General features: G+C 44.2%; 1 protein-coding gene across 1 annotated transcript in view; it reads right to left on the bottom strand.

Moving 5' to 3' along the window:
• RCSD1 (RCSD domain containing 1) overlaps nucleotides 1-22,414 on the bottom strand; it is a 231,137-nt gene extending 208,723 nt beyond the window's left edge. The window contains exon 1 of the mRNA XM_085621127.1: nucleotides 22,237-22,414. Within this exon, the coding sequence (XP_085477253.1) occupies nucleotides 22,237-22,242 (6 nt within the window). The 5' untranslated portion in view covers nucleotides 22,243-22,414. The remainder of the gene's footprint in view (nucleotides 1-22,236) is intronic.
• Between the last annotated feature and the right edge of the window lie 289 nt (nucleotides 22,415-22,703).

Here is a 22,703-nt window from a genome sequence, read left to right as displayed (position 1 = left end):
AAACTATTTTACATTTTACCGTTTTCTGTCAATTTTATCTCCCGTATACTAGGAAGTTTTTATTACCGTTACTGCGCAGATATACATTTTCTAAGTGCATAGAGGCTCTCTTCTGCCTACAGCAACTTAGCAATTGTGATGTTTGCTTTGCAGCTGCAAACTTTTTGAAATGTACTCTAGCCAAAAGCAGGAGCATGCTGTTCTGATGTAAAAAGCACTCTAGTGAGTTTACCAATCATTGGTCCGGACAATGCTTCTCAATTGTTTAATACTAGCATCAACTTTGAATACATTTTAATCAACTGCCACTAGGTAGTTGCTCTCTGGAATCGGTACTGGATTTATTTCACGGCCACTTTATTTGTATTCAAATTAACGATTGTAACGCTCGCCTCGCAGTTGGGAACCTTTTGAACCACACTTTAGTTAAGAAAAGGAGTATGCTGTTTTGATGTAAAAATAATTTTAGTGATTTAAGTAATCATTGCTCCGGATATGTTTTTCAAATTTTTTAAGCTGACATCAATTTTTAAATATTTTTAATTAATTGCCACTTTACAGTAGCTCCCGGAGTCGGAACTGGATGTATTGCACAGTCACTTTATTCGATGTTAAATTAGACCTTCTTGCACTGTCACTTTATTCATCATATAATAACATGAGGAGCTTATATGGCTAAAAAATGTGGTAGTCCTTAGCTTACAAGGTATGGACTTTCGCAGGGTTCGTAATATTTTTAATATGTGGTTATCACTTTTTAAATATGTGTGTTTGTAACAAATCTTGTTTGTTTGTTTTTTCTCTTACTGTTGTGTATCTTTTATGATCTTTCCTTGGAAGATCGAATAAAAACAACTCGCCTTGACTGTTCAGCGTGCCAGTGAATTTTGGCTAGGTTAGCACTATGGAAATACAATCAACATACATACTTATATATTAGACAGTGGGCGTGGGCTGAGGAACCCAGTTAGGTCTCTGTCATTTCTCAGGGTGTTTTGCCAGATGTCGATCCTATTTTGAAAGCCTTTCAAATAATGAACCAATGAGAAACGTTTCAAATATTGAACTCACATTTTCTGGATGCCATTAGCCATGCTCAACAACTCCATGAAAAGTTTTAGAAGTTTTGTCTAGAATGAGGAACCGCCACTTTAAAAAAAAAAACGATGGGGCTGGAAACTTAAGGGAAGAGAAGAAACCCTTTATGCTTTTTAGCATTTGTAGCAGTGAGCAAGGCAAAGGAAAAATGAATTAAAGTTTTAATCAACAAAAATAATTATTCAGTTATGGTTAATAAAAACAGCAGTTCATGGTATTTAATTGTCTGGTAATTTGCGAGTCCATGATGGTCGTACTAATGCCAGGCTGTACACTATGCACATGTCCACAACATAAGGCAACACATACCTATTTTATCATAATGTTTTAAATTAGATAGGGCTTTTCTTAGGACAGATTCAAACAATCAGCTAATTAAAAAAGAGAAATCCCACTGTAACTTTTTAGAATGCTGAGGTTGTCAATTCAATGTTTGAGAAACTGAATCTGTAAGTCCTTGGATCTGTTCTCTACTAACATTTAAAGCTGTGTTGTCAGTTGTGTTAGTTTAGCATAATATTGTCAAAGGAAAGGTCTTATTTAAAAACACAGTTAAATAATAATTTCCTCATCAGCCACTCCTCGCTGGAGGTCTCCCTTAACGAAGATAAAACAATCTATTGAAAACACACAGGGGGGACTCATCAAAGACAGATGGTGAGGTGGTTAGTTTTTGTAAGGATAAAGTGTTGCCAGAGGTAGCAATAAGAGGTAGTAGCTGTTACCCCTGGTCTTGTAGTTTGTAACACTGGCACTGCCCCTACTTTTTGAGGTTCACGGTTTCATTTGTATGTAAGAGGATGTAGCCTTACGGCTAAAGCGGTCGACTCAGGTTTGAGTCTCGGCAACGACGCTCAACATCCTGTGATTCTGGGCAAATCACTTAATATCCCTGTGCCTAAAAAAATTGAATGTGTTCATCTGTAACAAAACTGGTGCTATGTAAAGCGCTCTGATACCTCATATCTATGGGTCTAGTTTGCGCTATATAAAACTCTAGAAAAAACAACAAAAAACTTTTGTGCAGGCAGTTGCAGGTGGTGGCCACTGAGGCTCATTTATTGGGCACTGTGACTTATTTTCACATCGGACTTTGACCAAGAGACTGCGAAGCAGAATAGGGAGAAAGTATGAGGAAGAGATGGATAGGAAAACAGTGAGAAAGGGAGAACGCAGGGATGAACAGAGCCTGCAAGCAGCAATGAGTGAACTAAAGAGACAGTGGTGGAAGAAAGAGGCATGAGATGGAATCAAGTCTTGAAAGTCTTGGCATTTAAAAAAAACTTTGTGTCCCTATTTTTAGGTCCGGCTTGACAGTGCAGCTGTCGCCAGACATAATATTATCAACCTAAAAGGAGTTTTCAGGAGTACTACACAGAGGGACTTTGGCTCCACCCCATGTTGGTAGCCAGGTGTACATGTTTTGATTGGAAAGACATTGTGTGCTTCCACAGAAAAAAAAGTGCTTCCCCTCCAAGCAGCCGTCATTTTGTTTATTTATCCAGCTGCCCGCAGCAGTATGGCTGCATGAGATTGAACTTGCAGGGGTACACGCATGATACTCTAATGCTATTAAATGTCTTAGCTAACCAGATAACTGATGGCCTTTGTTGTTTCTCTGGAAGCAAAGATTACCTTCCCTTTCCATCATCAACTTTAGACTTCAATGCATTTGTGCGTTTGAGAGCAGTATCGGATGCCCATGACTACATTAATCTACATGAATTTTTAAGTCTGGCTTTACAGTGCAACTGCCGCCTGAGCTTATGTGATCAACAAAAAAGCTTTCAGAGTCCTACTGAGAGATGGACTTATGCTCCACCCTAGAGTACAGGATTTGATTGGGATGAATTTGTGAGCTTCCACTAAAAAGCCTGCTTGTATTGCAATGTTTTGCTTGTGGCAAAGCAGGACTGAATTGGTTATATGGCGACAATCCAATGACCATGGCTAGAGGCCTGTTCTGTGTATTATGAAATGCTATGATAAAGGGCCTTTGGGGCAGCCCTTTTCTGCCATTGGCCTGTCTGGGTGTCATTTACACCCTGCTTCCATGGGTGACCGGTACAATCTGGGTTAATGGTTCAGTCCGCATTAGTCAGTGGCTCTCCTGACCTGTGAATGATGGTTATCTTCTGGTCACCTGTACATCCACCCGAAAAGGAGCGTGCTTCAATGTTAGGGCTTTAAAGATACTGGGGAGACCCTGTGTCCCTCAGAACCTGGATATAAGTGATGTAGAAAGCAGTTGGTTCTGTCGGGTAATACAATTGCTGTGATTTCTGGATTCAATACAAAGGTAATGGTGGATCTAAATTCGTCATCAATGAATGGAAAACATTTTTTGATAATAACACACCAAGAAAAGGAAACTATTCAAAAACAGAGTTGATTTACTCTTATATTTTCTCAAAAAGGCATTGAATATAAATATGGCTGTCACAAACACAAGTAAATTGCGGCAATACAAAGGTGACTATTGTGAGAAAGTGACATGTGGTGACTTTGAAGTAAAAAGGTGCACTATATACGTGACATACACAAGTGACATAAATACATTTACCTCAAGATTTCTGTCCGGTCTTCTGATTTGCTACATGAAATGCCAGACCCAATAGTGATTTAAAGTTAAGGTCAAGAAAACGGTATAGACATGTGTGAGAATAATGTTGACATTTCAACCCTGGAAACAGCGCAGAGTGATATGCGTCACAGCGGGTCTTCCTCAGGACTGTGAAATGGCGGAGTGGACCGCCACAAGAACCGATAATTCAATCAACGAAATTAAATGGAAGCTTCAATCTTACTGGGAGATCAAAAAGTCAGGACGTAGTAGGGATCCAATAATGGGATCCAGAGGTATAAGCGATCAGTTTCATTAGTTAAGGTTCCGTACGAGTGGAGAAGTACACCATCCGGTAAGATTCTTGCTGTGCGGAAAACACTCATCGGTCCGGAATCTTTCTCAAGATGCAGACGTAAGCGCATACCCTGAAGTACCGGACCTTCTTTGATGGTTTAAACCAATGAGTGAAGTCTACATCACGAGACTCCAACCGGCTGGTGGAAGTCAAGTGTTTTGAGGCATTGGCCACGATTAAGAGTCCAACCTGGTGGTGGAGATCGTCAACGTTTTGAGTGTGTATGTCACATATATAGTGCACCTTTTATTTCACAGTCACCACATGTCACTTTCTCACAGTAGTCACCTTTGTATTGTCGCAATTTACTTGTGTTTGTGACAGCCATATTTATATTCAATGCTTTTTTGAAAATATATAAGAGTAAATCAACTCTGTTTTTGACTAGTTTCCTTTTCTTGGTGTGTTCTTATCAAAACTTGTTTTCCATTCATTGATGACGAATTTAGATACACCATTACCTTTGTATTTAAAACAGAAATGACAGCAGTTGTATTACCCAACAGAACCAACTGCTTTCTATATCAATGTTAGAGTTGGTTGGCCAGTCCTTTGATGTTCAATGTTCTCCTTTTAGTTCCCCCTTAATATCTTTGCTTCTCCTCTTCTTATATTAATGTTCCTTAAGAGAATACTACAATTCTCCAGGCAGTGCTAACGGGTCGCCTGCAGCTCATTTCATATGCAGTGCGTCATATCTCATGTGGCCACTTCCTCTGAACCAGGAGACCAATATGGAATGTTGTTGTTCAAAGTGTATCCCTGTTTTACTACTCCAAGATGGGCAACACGTTGGTCCTAAATGTGGCGACCATGCTGGAAATTTAAAAGAACAATAGACTACGTAAATACTTTTGCAAAGCAGACACCTGCTGATATGCTTAGTTTCGTTATTGCAAGCAGATGCCCTCCATGTTTAGGTGGCAGCAGGTTTTCTTTTTTCTTCTTGTATTCTTTCAATTTATCTTGTATGTGTTGTTGAGTTTGTTTGTGGCTCACTGTGGTTGTGTCAGAGAGTGAATATGAGAATGTGTCAGTGGATGGATGAATGGATGCATGAGTGCAAACAATGAGTGACAGGGGCATGCATGATGATTAATGAGTGACTAATCCCATTAATAACACAGGCACGTTCATTCATAAGCTACCCCTTTTTGCATTGCCAAAGTTTGTTGTTTTTTTACAACTTAAGCACTGCCCTGCTCTTAGAGAACATGATGGCAAAGGGAGGAACAGCAAGGAAACAGGATTTGACATTCACCCTCCTTCCTCTCTACCCTCCATGCTTTTTGCTATTTTTGGAGTGTCTGGCAGTTTGGTTTATCTCACACATTAAGCAAGAATGCTTTTGCTCTGCTGAGCCATGAAGTTTCACTTCACAAAGCCATTCCTGGAATGAAAGCATCTATTCCTCAACTCTAACGCAGGAGATGTTTATGTTGTCTCTCAAAATTCGTTGCAGTAAAGGATTTGCTCAACTGTTCTTACAAAGGCTAACAAAAGACACCCTGCCACTGCTAATCCTGCAATGGAACTTTGTTAGTGTCTGGATCGACCTCCAGGTCTTATGATTGACACACAGTACCAGGCTAATACCGCACACCTGCATCTCTGCCACAGTCTGCACCTCTGCCACAATATCCGACTCCTTGGAAAACAGACACTATATGTTCGTTTGGTCTTATGTGTGTCATGTCCCAAGAGCTTTACCTCTAGAACCACCCATCGCTGTCCTCCAGTCCTTGCTGCCTTTAGAAAGGCCCTCTGCGGCTTAGACATAAATATGGCGTAGCATGGAGGTCTGTGGTTCATTTGTAAAAAAAATAAGTGCTGGGGCTCTCTGCCTAAAACAGAGCCAACTACTAACCATGAAAGTGGGGAGAAGATGTGGCGTAATGGCCAGAGCTGCCGACCTTGGAGCGGAGGAACCAGGTTTGAATCCCAGCATCGGCTCAACATCTTGTGATTCTGGGCAAATCACTCAGTCTCCCCGTAACTGAATGTGTCCTTAACTGGTGCTCATGAAAAGCGCTAGTGTTGGTAAGTCCTGGTGCTGAGCTAGTGTTGGTAAGTCCTGGTGCTGAGCACCGGAAACTACTGGCTCAAATTAGGCACTGGTGGAGGTCTTGTTCTCTACCCCAGATTTCCTCACCGTGATCAGATCCAGTTCATAGTTCACTCGTGAGAGGTAGTTGTGCGAAAGAGGGAGAATGAAAAGAGCTAGAAAATGGCATTAACTCCAATAAATGGGGGGGGCTCAATGCCCTTTGCATCTCCCGTCCACCCTCTTCATTCATCCGTCTTGCTACCCTTCATCTACTCATCCAGTTCAGGTTGCTTTTGTTGCGTCTTCAACACCAAGAAGCTCGTAGGCGTAGACTGCGGATATCATTTTTTAACAACCATCTCTTAACGTGGCCGGAGCCGCTGGAACTTTGGAACTCTGTGATGCAAACAAACCTTTGAAGGCTGCGCTGAACTACCGCTGGGACTGCGAGGACCAGGGTGCCTTGTACTGCTGGTAAACCACACACCTGGTGCCTCTTCCCGGCCCCTCCTCCTCCCGCTAGTTAATCTCTCGCCCCTGAACGCGTGAGTGGGACGCGTGCGGGGCGTAGTCCGGGGCGAAGCCTGGGCAAAGGGTGGGCCGTCTAAGGCCGTCCGAGGACGATCGTGGACGGGACGGGCCACCCCCCTAACCTTCTTCGTTTGGTGAGAGTATTTTCCGTGCATTTGACTATAGCTGTCGTATATCGTGGACATTTATGTTTTTATTAGAGTAAAGCTGGACTTTATTTTGTAATTCTTTTTTTTCTACATAGTCCATTAATGATGCCACTAGACGCTGATGAACCTCGTACTTTAACAGTTAACACATCTAAAGGCCCAGTGTCAGGAACGATCGACCAGTTCTTCAAACGTGTAACTACCGTTTTGGAGAAGGAAATAGCGGACACAGAAAAACGCTTATCCTTAGATTTGCTAACAGGCAAGCGTTCCTCATTAGGTACGATTGGTAAAGCACTTTCCCCAGATGTGGTAAATGGGGGTGCAGGAACCTCTAAACCCCACTCCTTGTCTGGAATGAACAAAACTGTGTCCCAGGCTGATTCCCCAGGTTTGGTTCCCTCCCCTGATAATATAAGCAGCCTAACAGCGTCAGGGTTATCAGACTCACCGAATTTAGCCATTTCTCCCTCACTGATCGTGGATCCTGTGGTAAAAAGACAATCAGTAAGAAAGAGACGAGGTATTTTTACTAAGTCATCTTTGGCTAAAAAGAAGAAGGCTAAATCCTTAGCCCAAAACCCGAATACATCAGGCTCTGTAGCAACAAACAACCCCTCCTCAAGCACCAATGCTTTAGGATTACCATCTAGTCATGACACTATGGCCGACTTACTTACCAAAATAGAGATTTTGGTTAAATCCCTCCTACTTCCACTTTTGGAAAGGTCTAGATTAATAAATTTACACCTGGACGATTTAAGTAAACAAATGGAAAGGAACCATTCAGTTACTTCTGAATTGCTAAACATTTACACTAAAAGTAGTACTACTGAACAAGCCCCTTCTTCTCTCGTGGCAATGCGATCCCCACCTATTGATAACAGGACGACATTGAGCATTGCTCCGGGGGAAAAATCTGCGGAAACATTACTGAATAAAACCACAGATTCAGGCAGAACCTATCACGCAATAAACGGCAAAGAATTGGATAGGGAGAAAAAGGTGGCAAACAGTACCGAATTTGGTTTTCAAGAGGCAACTGAAGAACCAAAAAGTAAAAACGTCATTATTTCCTCGGTAACAGCTAATGCGAGGAAAAGGGTTACAAAAGATCAAGAGAATAGTGATTGGTTACCTCAGTCCCAACACATTTCGGCAAGTAGAAGAGTGGACTTACCCCCAGAATCAGCCCCTTACACGATTATCCTGACTGGGGTTCCTGAATTACCAGAGGGCGTAAGGGAGGACTTTTATGCGTTAAAAAATAAAACCATTTATTGGTTGACCCATAATAGACCCCTCCCTGCTCATATAAACGGAGAAATCCTCATGGTGAGACGCACATGTTGGGTAGGAACAAGACCAAAAGAAAAGAGGGGGGACGTGATAATTATAAATTTTAGAGATCACAGAGCGGTCAGATGCATAGGCGATTGGTATGAAGCTAGAGGGGAGGATGCAATCTCCACACATTTTGTCAACTACTTCTATCCAAGAGAATTGATTTCCCATCCTAAATCCCATGCCATAAAAGATCCCTCTCTTAATTGGAGGGCAGTAGATTACTATTCCTCCTATCAAGCCCCCCGTAATCACTTTTCTAATCCTCAGTTAAGTGGAAGGTTCCCGAATAATAATCATCAATTATGTCAGGCCACAAATCCAGCACATTGGAATAACTATCCCTATACACATCAGAGGTTTAACATACCTACCTCTAATCCCTATGCAGTTTTGCATGGTTTGGAAGGCGTAGATTGACTTAATTCTGGAGATGTACAATCACGGAAATTAATAGAACCATGCCAATCTCCTTTTAATGTCACTGATGATGCAACTGAAATTGCGGAGACTCTAACAATAGAAAATGTTAGTCCCCAAATAGTACAAAAATCCCCCCAGCTTGGAGGTTTAGATACCACCCCAATGAGGAATATCTGTAGCGAATTACCTTAGACAGTTGGGGTCTGTAGAATTGAGAGCTCTAGAGAACCCCCCTGTGGTGGAAGTAATTAATATAAACAAAAACTCTGATATAAGAGAACTTGACACCACACTACAAATTATGTCATGGAACATCGCGGGTCTACGCCCCAAAATAACGGACGGGTCCCTAATGGACTTTGCTGAAGATTTTCACGTAATCTGTCTACAAGAGACATGGTCCACCAATGAACAACATCTGATGGGCTATAAAACATACTTCTCAGCGGCAGTTGCAGGCCCTCACGGTAGGGCAAAGGGGGGTTTGACGACATTTATAAAAAACACCATACCTGGGTTAAAAGTAACCCCTCTTAGACTCCATACTAATTATCAGATATTGAAACTCACATTTATAAGGAAGGGGGTCGTTTTTCTAGTAAACTTCTACGATAACCTCCCAGAATGTGAGAGACTAGACTTGTTTGGGGCTCTTCGTAACAAACTTCTTACCCTGATAAAAAAAAATACAAGGGTCAGAAGTCCCAAGCATCGTTTGGGGTGGCGACTTTAATCACCACCCCTGCGGCGTGAAAAATAGCAATATCTGTGGGGTGGGGGAAGAAACAGACAATCATGTGACTCAATTTAGCCATACAAAGCTAGGAGATTTTCTCAACGAAATGATGTCCGAACTAGGCCTGGTGATTTTAAATAAAATAAATATTTTATCAGGCCAGTTACAGGCTACTTACTTGGGCAGGGGGTGGGAGACAACAATTGATTATTTCCTGGTTTCAGCTATATTGGAAAGTAAAGCTCAGAGCTTTAGATTAATAAATAATATATTAAGTGATCATGCAGCCTTGGCTTTTAATCTCACCATCGATGTGGGGAAATTCAATCCATATATGATGATGACAGCTCTTGCCCAGAATAATATTCACCTTACAAAACTAAATGGCTTTGCCATAGGTTGGGGCAAGATAGAACCAGAAGCATTAACCAACAAGGTGGTTCAGGCGGTATATCCCGCCATTGGGAAATGTTTAGACAGCGATATCAATCAAACAGAATTGCTGTATAATTTTAGCATAATCCTGGAGAAAGTAAAAGACCTTTTAACACGCACTAATAAAGGGGAAAAGGGCGAGAAAAGGGGGTGGTTTAGCCATGAATGCACCTTAGCCCATAAACTCCTAAAAAAAGCCTTGACAAAACCCGTAAGAGATCAGGGGGAAATTTGCATTTTAAGGAGGACATACCGTTTAGCCTGCAAAAAAAGGAAACAGGAATTAAAAAAATCTTTATGGGATCAATTATACGAGAGCTCTCAGGCTAAAAATGGTGAGCTGTTCTGGAAGATAGTAAAGACTCCCTTCCTGACAGATAGCTCTGATCAGCCAAGAGCCGAAGTAGCGATTGATGGCCCAACATGGGTAAACCATTTCTCTAAAGTGTTCAGCAAAACACAAGCAGTGGACCCATCAGAGAAGACGAATGACAGTCCCCAAGAAGTGTTATTTCCGATTCCCTTAACCTTTGAATTACATGAAGTTATAAATGCTGTTAAAGCAAGTAAATCTGGAAAAGCCCCCGGACCAGATGGAGTACCAGTTGACTTTTTTAAATTTAAACTTGACCTGTGGGCACCAATCTTGAAGGGGGTGTTTGATGCGGCAATGAACCACGGGTTAATTGAAACTTGGACACAATCAATTATGATTCCGATTTTCAAGAAGGGAAATAGAGAGGAGGTGTCTTGTTATCGGCCAATATCATTATTGGATTCTCTTGGCAAAGTTTTGGGCAGGGTGGTTTTGCAGCGACTTCAGGAGTGGGCAGAAGATCATAACATACTATCTGTTTTTCAGTTTGGCTTCCGGGAGGGCTTTGGTACAATAGAACAGGCACTGAATTTAAGCCTATTGATGGGAAAATATGTTACAGCAAAAGAAGGAAGAGTGTATATGGTCTATGTCGATCTTACAGCGGCATTTGACTGTGTTTCCCATTCAAAGCTCTGGTTTGTACTTATTGAGATGGGCATAGATCCAGCCTTGGTAAACCTTCTTCGTGCACTATATCTCAACGCCTCGTCCAGGGTCCGTTTTGGAACACAGGGTGAACTATCCGAGTCCTTTAGGGTGGAACGCGGCGTGAGGCAGGGTTGTGTCCTGGCCCCCTTCCTCTTCTCACTCTACACTAATGGTCTGGAGGTAGAGATGTTGAGAGGGGCCCTTGACCTCCCCCAAACAAAATATCGCCTCATTCCAGCGCTTCTGTATGCGTACGACGCAGTAATTTTAGCGCGTACCCCGCGAGAACTGCAGAAATCCCTAGATAGGTACTCGAAGTTTATGGGCACCCTGGATCTCAAAATAAATATTTAAAAAACCTATGTGATGGTGGCAGGAAGGGATAGGAAAAGGGCAAACTCCATCTTCCTAGATAAAGAGAGGCTGGAATCTACTACCCAATACCCGTATCTTGGAGTTATGATCGATGAAAAACTTAATTGGAAAGCAGCCATTGAAGCTCGTAAACATCATCTTTTGCGTGCAATAATGGCCCTCATAACATTTTCCCAGAAATTAGGAAAGAGACCACCCGTAGAATTGCTTCGCATTTATGCAGCGAAGTGCCACTCAATCGCACTCTACGGGGCAGGCTTGTGGGGGCATAAAAACACGACTGTGCTGCAAGTTGCAGAGAATACTTTCATGAGATTTCTCTTGATGACTCCTAAACGAGTATCTACATTTTCCTGCCACGCTGAACTTGGTATGGCCCACATTGAGGATTTGGCAAAAATTCAACCTCTCCTTTTGTGGCGCCGTATCTGGACATCACCAAAAAATTCTCTTACAAAGGAGATTGTTGCAGATTGCATGTCTCTGGAGAATGCAGGGAAAATCGAGTGGCTGTTGTATGTAAAAAAGTTTATCGATTTGGGTCTGTTCAAATATTATGTTAACCCTGAAATAATGTCTGAGATCTCAAAGAAAGAGCTAAAAATAAGAGCTCTCACTCATTTGGAAGAAATACGGCTAACCAAAGAAATAAGTAAGACATCTGTTCAACACTCCATGATAGTTGCGACCACTCTGTATATTGAACCATACTTGACCTATGTCGACTCGCAATTTGAGCGTTTTTTGTTGACACGTTTTAGACTGAATATCTTTCACAGGCTCGTAGCCTTCCCCAAATGCAATTCCTGGAAAGAGGTTCTAGGGGCGTGTCCCTGTGATGAAACTTCGGTCCAAACAACAATGCACACTGTTCTATTTTGCAAGTTTTACGCTGAGCACCGTAATTTATGGCTAACCCCAATGTTAAGAATTCTTGGTTTTAGACGATGTCGCCCTGCTTTGTTGCACCTACAATTCTTGAATACTATATTGATCACAAAAACTGTTGTGACATTTTTAAAGTGTATCTACTATCATAGAACAAATCTTGGCTGAAAAAATTCCTGTTACCCTAAATAATCTTATATATTGAGTCTATTGTGAATGATATGTTCTTTGTTTGTGCTTTTATGGTTATAATTGTTTTAATATAACCGAATAAAGATGTATACTACTACCAAGAAGCTATTCAGCTCATCTGCACATTATCAAGGGTAAAAGCAGTCCTTATTTGCAGGGCCGGACTAGGAACCCAAACCAGCCCTGGCAATTTTGACGGACGAGTCCATCTGCTGCTTTTGTTACTGGAGGCGATATCGCAGCACCGCTACAAAATAGGCCCCTAGTAACAAAAACGGCCCCCACCACTGCAAACTCGGCCCCAACCTTCCAGCCTCTCGGTGAAACGCCCGATGCCCGCTGTGGCCAGTCCGACCCTGCTTGTTTGTTGTTTGCGGCGTAGAAGTGGCCAAACTTCAGCTTGGTGGTGAGGAGCGGCAGATTGGACAGAGAAGGATCTGGAATGCAACTGCGCCACCACAATCTAAAAAGAAATAACAAATAATAATCATGGGCTAAGGCTTTTCCAAACCGGTTTTCCTGCCCAAGTCTTAGGTCTGACCTGTGATGGCACATGGACCATTCATGGTGAACATATTGTAATCAACGTTTATTCTTAGAGGCTCGGGTTCAGCCGCCTTAAGCTATTGGCTTCTTTGGTTCAGGAGCCTTCACCTACCGACTTGAGACAGCCCATCAAATCTTAGATCAGCTGACAGGAGTATTTTAATTTACCTTCTTTCCATTGGCTGTTTGGTGGTATCCTTCCGCTTCTCCTACGAATGCACGAGGGACTATTTTTTATATCTGAAAAGTGCACTCTTTCATCACACATTTAATTCTGAAATGTATCCATCAATTCTATAAAAAGCATTTTTTTTGTTTTGCACTATAGCAGCGCCACTTTTGCATTCTTTGGTCAGTGTTCGAGTGCAAGACTTCACCCTTTTGGCTTTGCCATTTCATTGGCTTGCATTTCTCTGTCAGTTTTGTGCAAGTGTACGCATGCGCAAATCAAACTTCCAGGGCATGTCTCAAGAGTTGCAGCTGATCTTGTGTGACAGCAATGCAGGGTGGCAGGTGGTGAGTGTAAAGTGAGTGGAGGAGAAGGAGGCACAAGCAGAGTTGGATTGGGATTAAAAATCGGGTCTGGGCACTCAAAAAAATTTTTTTTTTAAAAATTTAAAAAAATCGGCCCACATTTACATAATGCCTTTCCTCAAATCACTGCTACGGCGTAATTTTATTTAAAAAAAAAAAAAAAAAAAAGGGGGGGGGGGGGTTAAAAAAAATGCACGCATTAGTTTACAATGGTGAAACACACCTGAAAACACGTGAGGCCACTTCTGCTCAGGCCCCCCGCCCCCGCTCAGTATGCACACATTAATGGGCCGGCCAGGCGAGAGAAAGGGAGTGACACCTACCTCTGCCTGTTGCTAAGCGGGAGGTAATGAGAGCTCATCTGCCTCCAGAAAGGCCACTCAGACACCCACTGCGCCGCTGGCTGTATTTGAACAACAGAGACACCAAATCGGCCCTCCAGACTGCTCAAAAAAGCAGCCCACAGCTTGAACTCGGACACCGGCCCCTCGGGCATTGCCCGAGTGCCCGCGTTACCAATCCGACGCTGGGCACAAGCCATTGGCAACTGTGGGTTAATGAAATGATGACGACATTGCTGAGAACAATTTCTGATTACTAGTGTTGCGATGGTACTCCATGCTTGGGGTAACTGACTGCCGCTAGCACATAATGGCACTTTTTTACATGCTTATGCCAATGTGAACTACCTGTGTGGTGACAGCACTTTAAATGGAGGACAAAACGAGCATTACTGGCATAATGATGGTGCTTTACAAGCTGGAGCCAATGCAAAGTCCTGGAATAGTTGTGAAGCTTTACATGTTTATTTGAAAGTATTGATTCTTGCATTGCAAGTGGTAATCTTTGTTGGGGGCAGACACAATGGCAATGGTACATTACATACTGGTAGCCATGAAGATTACTGCCATGGTGGCGATAGTGCTTTACATGTTGGGGCCAATGCAAAGTCCTGGAATAGTTGTGAAGCTTTACATGTTTATTTGAAAGTATGGATTCTTGCATTGCAAGTGGTAATCTTTGTTGGGGGCAGACAATGATACATTACATACTGGTTGCTATGAAGATTACTGCCATGGTGGCGATAGTGCTTTACATGTTGGGGCTTGTTGAATTACTGGATTGGCGAAGGAACATGTTAGGGTTATTGTGGCCACTGGAACGGTGGTGCTATGTGAATTACTGGAACGGCAATTGTACTGTACATGATAGAGGCAACTAGATATACTGGAATGGTGGTGGCACTGTGCAGGTTAGGCGCTATGTGGATTACTGGTATGGGAATGGCACTGTCCAAGCTTGTGGCAATTAAGGCCACCGGAATGGAGATGGCACTTTACATGATTGGTTGAATGCGAATTACTGGTATGGCAATGGAACTTTACATGACAGAGGCAATTCGGAACAATGGAATGGAGGGGGCACTTTACATTCAAGGCGCTATGTGGATTACTGGTATGGGAATGGCACTGTCCAAGCTTGTGGCAATTAAGGCCACCGGAATGGAGATGGCACTTTACATGATTGGTTGAATGCGAATTACTGGTATGGCAATGGAACTTTACATGACAGAGGCAATTCGGAACAATGGAATGGAGGGGGCACTTTACATTCAAGGCGTTATGTGGATTACAGGTATGGTAATGGCACTGTACATGCTTGTGGCAATTAAGGTCACTGGAATGGAGATGGCACTTTACATGTTTGGTTGCATGTGAATTACTGGTATGGCAATGGAACTTTACATGTTAGAGGCAATTAGGAATACTAGAATGGTGGGGGCTCTTTACACGTAGGGCGTTATGTGGATTACTGATATGGCAACGGTATTGTACAGAATAGGGGCAATTAAAAATACTGGAGTGGTGGTGGCACTATAGACGTTGGGCCCATGTACGTTCCTGGCATAGCAGTATGTATTTTACATTTGGGAGCATTAGGGAAAATCTGACTTGAAATAGAAGGTCCCTGCTTGAACTTAGGCAGGCAACCTGAGCAGGATTCTGTTTGGGCATCCGTGATCCTCTCTGCCAGGCTGGCACAGTGGGCATCACATTTGAATGCTCTGGGTTATTTGGCAGGACACAAACATAACGGGCAACACTGTAGAATATTTGAGCAATTGAAAATAGGATGCCAGGGCCTTGGCATACAACAGTATGAACTCTGATGGGATTTAATTTTATTGCAAAGAAATGTTGAGGACTATGTATTTTCTGTCACAAGAGATGTGATGGGCATTCTTGCCACAATATTTGAAACCAGAATGTTACCCTTTGTGTGCGATTACGGCTTCGTTTGTGACACAATGTATTCTATTTGCCTGTTGTGCAAATGTTTTCCATCAGGCACGAAATGTACCTTTAGGCGGCCGCGTGCACATAGGTTGTTGCCAAGGGGAAATATTTTGTTAGCTTCTGATAAGAAGTGCATTCTTTGTAGACAACATATTTGGAAATCTTGAGTTTTTCTATAATATGCTCGTACCCAATCAAAAGACACCTAATGGTAAACATAGTTTACCGCAAACCCTTTTCCCCGCAGGCAATTACAACACGGTTGTTACAGCGACCGCGTTGTAAAAACGCATACCATTACTCCACAAGTCGGAACAACGACTTGCAGAGGGGTCAGAAGGTGGTGGATTTAAAATCCAACACCTTCCCTACTGCTGCACATACTGGAATTGGAATAGTAAATTATACTATTCTAACATCCAGCGCCCCCTCCGAGCAAGTCATTGTTACAACTTGCAGGGTAATGGTATGCATTGTAACAACGCGGTTGTTTTAACAACCAAGTTGTAATTGCCTGCGGGAAAAAGCATGCGTTGTAAGGAGGCATATTCCAGCTAACGCTTCAGTGGTCTGTCAACATTGGGAAATGTCCACAGTCTGATCATTTGCCAGGCCGGCCATGGATTGGGGATATGACGCCATGGGAGAAGGGAGCTGTCGGACGAGGTGGTGGGGCTACTGTAGTGTGTGGGTCCAAGGCTTTCTTGGAGAAGGCGACGACCAAGCTATGGCACTCCTGGTGATTGGCTCTGGCATTCATGGGGATGCACGTGGGATGAAAAAGGTGTGAGGAGAGGAGTCTCTAAAAGGGGCATGGCCTCAGCAATTATGGGCGTGGCATATGAACTAAATTTATGTGATTACCATAGTGTACTATACTAAGCAGGTATTTTGGTTCCTCTCGGATATTTCTGTTATTGCATCCAGATATGTAACGCAACAAGCAGGACCGGCTTTTGACATGGGCGAGCTGAGGGTGCAGGAAGCTGTCTGCATTAAGTGCACCACCAGGAGTGGAGCCTGCGGCTTAATTTGACACAATACGGGAAAGCTCACCCGGCCGGGACACGGAAAGGACTGACAGATTGATAGCTCTTTCTCGATTCTGTGGGTGGCGGTGCATGGCCGTTCTTAGTTGGTGGAGCGATTTGTCTGGTTAATTCCGCTAACGAACGAGACTCCTCCATGCTAACTAGTTACGCGACCCCCAGCGACTCATTACAGCCTTCCATACCACCATCCACTGGTCTTTCAATTTACCTTTTTACTCTGGACTGGGAATCCAGGATTAAAATGGGATCGAGGATATCCCATGTCCAGTTTTAACCGCTATTTCTGCAGCATTATTCCCTTATGATCCCATTTCTTTTAGTATTTTTTGTGTTGTATTGTCTTCCCCCTCCCTATTGCTCACCTCTGGCGTTGGCTTGCGCGGAGGTGTGTTAGCAGCCCTATGATGAAGCATGCCACAGTTGGGCAGTTTTAAAACACACTGGTGTCTTCCCCCTGCCCTGATCACAGCGATCGATATTGTATGGTCACTCTTCTTGTTGTGTGTTAAACGTTTGAGTGGAGGTCGAAGTGGGACATTATTTCCTACGACCCCTTATTCTTTGTGTGTGGTTGCGAAACAGCCTTTACCACATGGCGGGAATCACTCAGTGCCTTTACTAAGCAGTCTCAACAAGGAATGTGTCTTTACCATCCATTCCTTCACCGCACAAGTCTTTACGACTATTTGCTTGAGGAAGCGTGTTGTTGGATTTTAAGTCTACCACTTTCCCTACTGTTGCGCAGACTGGAGTTGGAATAGTAAATTATACAAATCGAAATTCCAGTGCTTCCCTGAGACAACTCGTTGTAACGACTTGCATGGTAAAGGAATGCGTGGTCACAATGCATTCGTTGTTTAGACCACATCGTAAAGCCATGCATGATAAATGCTTGTGTGGTTCCATCATAAAACCCAAACGCAGTGTCCCTCCATTTGACTCCAATGATTCAGAATAAACTGATTTTACAGTTTTTTTATTCACCTCAGGTGCTGTTTTTGACACCCCAATAACCCCCTCCCATCTCCCCCTCAACCCCTGCTGCCATGCACCAATAACCCATCAGCCCCACCAACAACTTATCACCCCAGCGTGATGGAACTAGACTGTGAGTAAATCCAATGAGTGGGGGCGGTGCCGAGATGGACGTGTTCAGAGGCCAGACACTGTTTCAATGTAATCACCCAGTGACTGACTTGTGAACACAAAATGTGCCCCCTGCGGTTTTGCTGTTTCATTTTATTCACATGCAGCAGCGAAGGTACCACTTTCTTTCCGCCTGTGGCGCTCTACAAGCAAGGGCCGGCGCTGACACAACTGACATGCGCCTAAACCAGCCACGACTATTGGCTTTGTCAGTAGTTGTTAGCTCTTTAAGATAAATGCTTAACACAATAATTGTGTTGTAAATGATTAATATTGAAAATGTATCCGTCCTGACATTGTGAGACGGTGAATGTAAACATTGCGGAACCCGCTGAAGGGCTAGTGGGCTTCAGAGCATCGGACATCTGCATATCTTACACCTCATCTCTCCCCTCTTCAGCACACTCTCATCCTTCCCTCCTGCGGGAACTTCCTTGTAACTCCTTCACTTCCCCACCCAACAACACACAAGGTGCCCACTCACTTGTAAGCACTGCACTTCCTTTTGTTTTCACCTTGTTAATATTTTAAGATATTTGTACCTTCTTCACAAACATTTGCACAGAATCACAATTGCAACTGAAATACATGACCAATGCACTGTGCGCTCAGCAGGGAGGCCAAGAATTGGATGAGCATGCATTCTGAACACCTTTCTGACCCAATGACAGGCACTGCGAGAAACACGCTCGGCCTTCAGCCTCAGCTCCGAGCTCTAAGTCGTGGCCCAAGAGGACTCTGGTGAAAGTATGTGCATGAAAAAAATACAGAAACAGAACAGCCTAGAAGTAGCTAAAACTCTAGGGAATTAGAGATTAAGCAAAACGTGAAATATAAACAGGAACTAACTCGCTGACATAGGTCACCTTACATGTTTTTACATTTATTGTTCAGAAATAGATCCACGTTTTTGCCTTAAAGTTAAGGACACAAATATAGGACCCGCTCGCGACCAGTTTCAATGTCCGTTTTTAGTTACAGCCAGGTCTGCCCCCAGCCCGTCTGAAGCCCTGGGTATTACGGCAGCGGTGCCAGCCCTGGGCACAGGGTGGTAAATCAACCCTTTGTTGTTTATGTAGCATGGTCAATGAAGCGCTTTGCGCAGGGCAGAGGGTACTCTAAGCCCATTTACAAGAGCTCAGGGGTGCAGTCAAGCTGTAAACAGAGAAATGCGAACATTTCACAGCAGAGCAGCGACCAGGGGGTGGGAGATGAGGGGGGTCGCTTTATTTCTCTTCTGAATGTCATGTTAAGAGAATAATATTTTGGGGCACAGAAACAAGAACGGTGAAGACAGTGCCGCATTAGGTAAATATTAACGCCCGGAAGTAAACATCCGAACTTCTGGTGCAACTTTTCAAGAGGGGTCAGTGGGCTCAGCGCCTGCTGCGGAGATTGGTGTGTATGTTGAGGGGCAGAGCTCTGCACTTCATAAGGCCTACTCAGCCTTTCATCTTTCTAAAGTTGATAAAGTGTGCAATACCCAGCTGTATAATGACAGCAGGTAGTCTGTAAACTCCAAACAACCATCAGTGTGACGTGAATCGTCACAAGCCTTGCAAAGGGCCAGATATGTGCACAACGTGTAATAGCTGCATGGGATCACACTTGTATGCTTGTGATTGTGATTGGGAGGGTTTGGGGAACAGAAGCACAGGACCATACCGTGATTTGCCCAGGATCACATGGTGTGGTCAAGGGGGAGGGGTGGGGGTGAAGCAGAAGCCGTCCTTATGTAATATTTGTTCTCCAAAGGGGGCATTAGCAGTGACCACACCCCCACGAGACTACGTCCAGCGTCTCCCTCTTTGCTTATCTTCAAATAATGTTTGGAACATTATATACACATAGCACATCTGGCCAGCAAGAGCCCAGCTTCCCTTTTCAGCTGCAAACACATCCTGCGCCTCCCACGCCTTGGGGAGGATGGCAAACCCGGGTTGATTCACGCAGGGCCCGGCCTCCTCAGAAGGACCCGGAAACACTCTGCTCCGGAGGGTTTCCAACTCCCTGAATACCTCCCCGGCTGAGACCATCATTACCCCGAGCTCGGTGTGAAGGTCACCGGTAAGGCATGGCACAGGTGGCATCGTGTGACCGGGCAGGACTGTCCTGCTGGTTATGTTTTTCAACTGCTTCTTGACTGTGGATTCAATCGACCAAATTATTCATGGAGTGGAGTTAATATAACACAGGTCATCTGCACTGATGATATGACAAGAAGTGACATTGCTTGACCTCTGACCCCATTAGGATATTGATGTTTGTTTTCCAAACTTTTTTTCTTAATTAATAACTCGATGAAGCAGCATGCAAACACCCAGTGAGTGACAACGGGCATGAACACCCCGCCACGAAAACTAGGAAAAGCTGAAGTCTTAACATAATCTAAAACAGTAGTCCGGCTGACGTGTTGCAAGGGGGGCGGGAGGGGGGCCGGCTGCAGATTTGCCCCCTGCTCTAGCTCAGACTTGACCCTAACACTGTCCCTGGCTGACAGCCAGCACCACTTCGACAAAGTTCAGCGCGGCCTAGAGAGTGCCCGCGCCATGTTTCTGTAGGTCCCCAGTCCACCCTTCGTGTCCTTGCAGTTTGTTACCAAGCTCTGAAAAAGTAGTATACACGTTTTGTGATGCAACCGCTGTACAGCGTGTGTGTTTGACATCACATGCTAGCTGCATGGATAGATATGTACACAGTGCTTGAAAGGTAAAAATAGAAGTGCGGGTACTCTCCCTCTCAAAATTAAAAAGTGCCGGTACCCAGTACCGGACAGAACCGGCCCATTTAAAGCACAGTATGTACAACAGATGAAGGGTAGTGACAAGCAAGGTCACATGTAGCGAGGGTCAAAGAACACGGAATACGGCAATAATTCGGGAGAGGAAAGTGTGAAAATACAAGGGGCACCTGGATTAAAAAGTGTGGCCCTTTTTCGGATGCTTCAGGTTTAGATACCCGCTACTGGAACAGTTGAAGACAAATGTGACAGCTTTGCAGGCTACAAAGCCCTCTTCGGTGGCTATTGAAAGAACAGATTTTCCGTGACATCCACACACCTTTCAACACAACCAGAAGTTTGTTTTTACGAAGTGTATATAATGTTCCAAAAATTATTTGAAGATAAGCAAAGAGGGAGAAGCTGGACGTAGTCTCGTGGGGTTGTGGTCACTGCTAATGTCCCCTTTGGAGACCAAATATTACATAAGGACAGCTTCTGCTTCACCCCCACCCCTCGACTACATCATGTGATCCTGGGCAAATCACGGTATGGTCCTTCTGTTCCCCAAACCCTCCCAATCACAAGCATACAAGTGTGATCCCATGCAGCTGTTACAGTCTGTGTACAAATCTGGCCCTTTGCAAGGCTTGTGACGATTCACGTCACGCTGATGGTTGTTTGGAGTTTACAGACTACCTGCTGTCATTATACAGCTGGGTATTGCACACTTTATCAACTTTAGAAAGATGAAAGGCTGAGTAGGCCTTATGAAGTTCAGAGCTCTGCCCCTCAACATACACACCAATCTCCGCAGCATGCGCTGAGCCCACTGACCCCTCTTGAAAAGTTGCACCAGAAGTTCGGATGTTTACTTCCGGGCGTTAATATTTATCTAATGCGTCACTGTCTTCACCGTTCTTGTTTCTGTGCTAAAAATATGATCCTCTTAACATGACATTCAGAAGAGAAATCAGACGACCCCCTCATCTCCCACCCCCTGGTCGCTGCTCTGCTGTGAAATGTTCGCATTTCTCTGTTTACAGCTTGACTGCACCCCTGAGCTCTTGTAAATGGGCTTAGAGTACCCTCTGCCCTGCGCAAAGCGCGTCATTGACCATGCTACATAAACAACGGTCACCCAAGCCCCCGATGTCGAAACCAGTAGCGCCTAGAAACCATTTGAACTCCTGCAACCAAGGTGAGGGTCTTCTTCCGTGACCAGTAGAGTGCCACCCTTGCCCTCACACCCAAGATAGTTCCATGTCACCGGAATATCACTTTCCCATTCGTGGCCTTTTCTTTTAGCAGTGCATCCTGGGAGTTGTAGTCTTGGTTCATTTTAACGGGACCAGCACCCCTGATAACAATGACATGTAAAAAGCAAAGCCCAGGAAATGAAAAGTAGGACGATGGGGCCATGTGGTCAACCTACCCGTAGAAGTCCCCATTGTTCTACGCGTCCGCGATGCACTTCAGCGCATAGAGTTAAATCCGTATGCGGTAGGCACTGTAGACGCTTTCCTCACTCAATAGTAAATTGCAATTAGCTCAGCTTTAGTGTAAATCTCAGTAGTGCTGGCTCAGGCTTTCATCGGGATGTTGATAACTTGAATAAGTTCGAGATGCAAACTATTCTCAAAGACAGTGACTTTGTGGTGGTGTCGACGAAAGAAACACAAGTATTACTATTACAGCTCTGCTCTGTGACGCCAGAGCGCACGCTTTTAGTGAAGGGCCGACAGAACACACTTTCAAGAGGAAAAGGCACCTTACCTCCATCTTCGCAGCAGGTGAGGGTCGACCTCCGGGAGCCAGAGCAGAGGTTGCACCCCTCCTTGAGCTCCCACCCACAGCCCCTTACCCTCCTGCGCACAGCCCCCCTCGCACAAGAGTCCGCAGTGGCCCCAGCTGAGAGCAACAACAGAGGCCAGGGAGTGACCTAACAAACGGCACAACAGCAGGAGGATGTGGGAGGGGAGCGAACAACAGGCAATCGGGGCTAAATTTAGAGCTCGAATCTAAACAGATACCCTGCTCTCCAGAGACCACGCAGGGATCCCGGCAGAGAGAGAAAGTGCGCAGGAGGGTAGCGGCGCAGCCCAAACATGGGGGCCGCAGGGTGTGCTCTTCCGCTATCTCGCGCCCTCCCCCGCCCCTGTCTCTTCTCTTATTTAGGGAATTCATGGCGCGCGCCACAAACTCAAATCGCTTTATATTGAGTTATGAACAAGGTCGTGGGG

This window comes from Triturus cristatus, chromosome 8 (assembly GCF_964204655.1).
Source record: "Triturus cristatus chromosome 8, aTriCri1.1, whole genome shotgun sequence".
Classification (NCBI taxonomy): Eukaryota; Metazoa; Chordata; class Amphibia; order Caudata; family Salamandridae; genus Triturus; species Triturus cristatus.
This window is presented reverse-complemented; position numbering and strand designations above follow the sequence as displayed.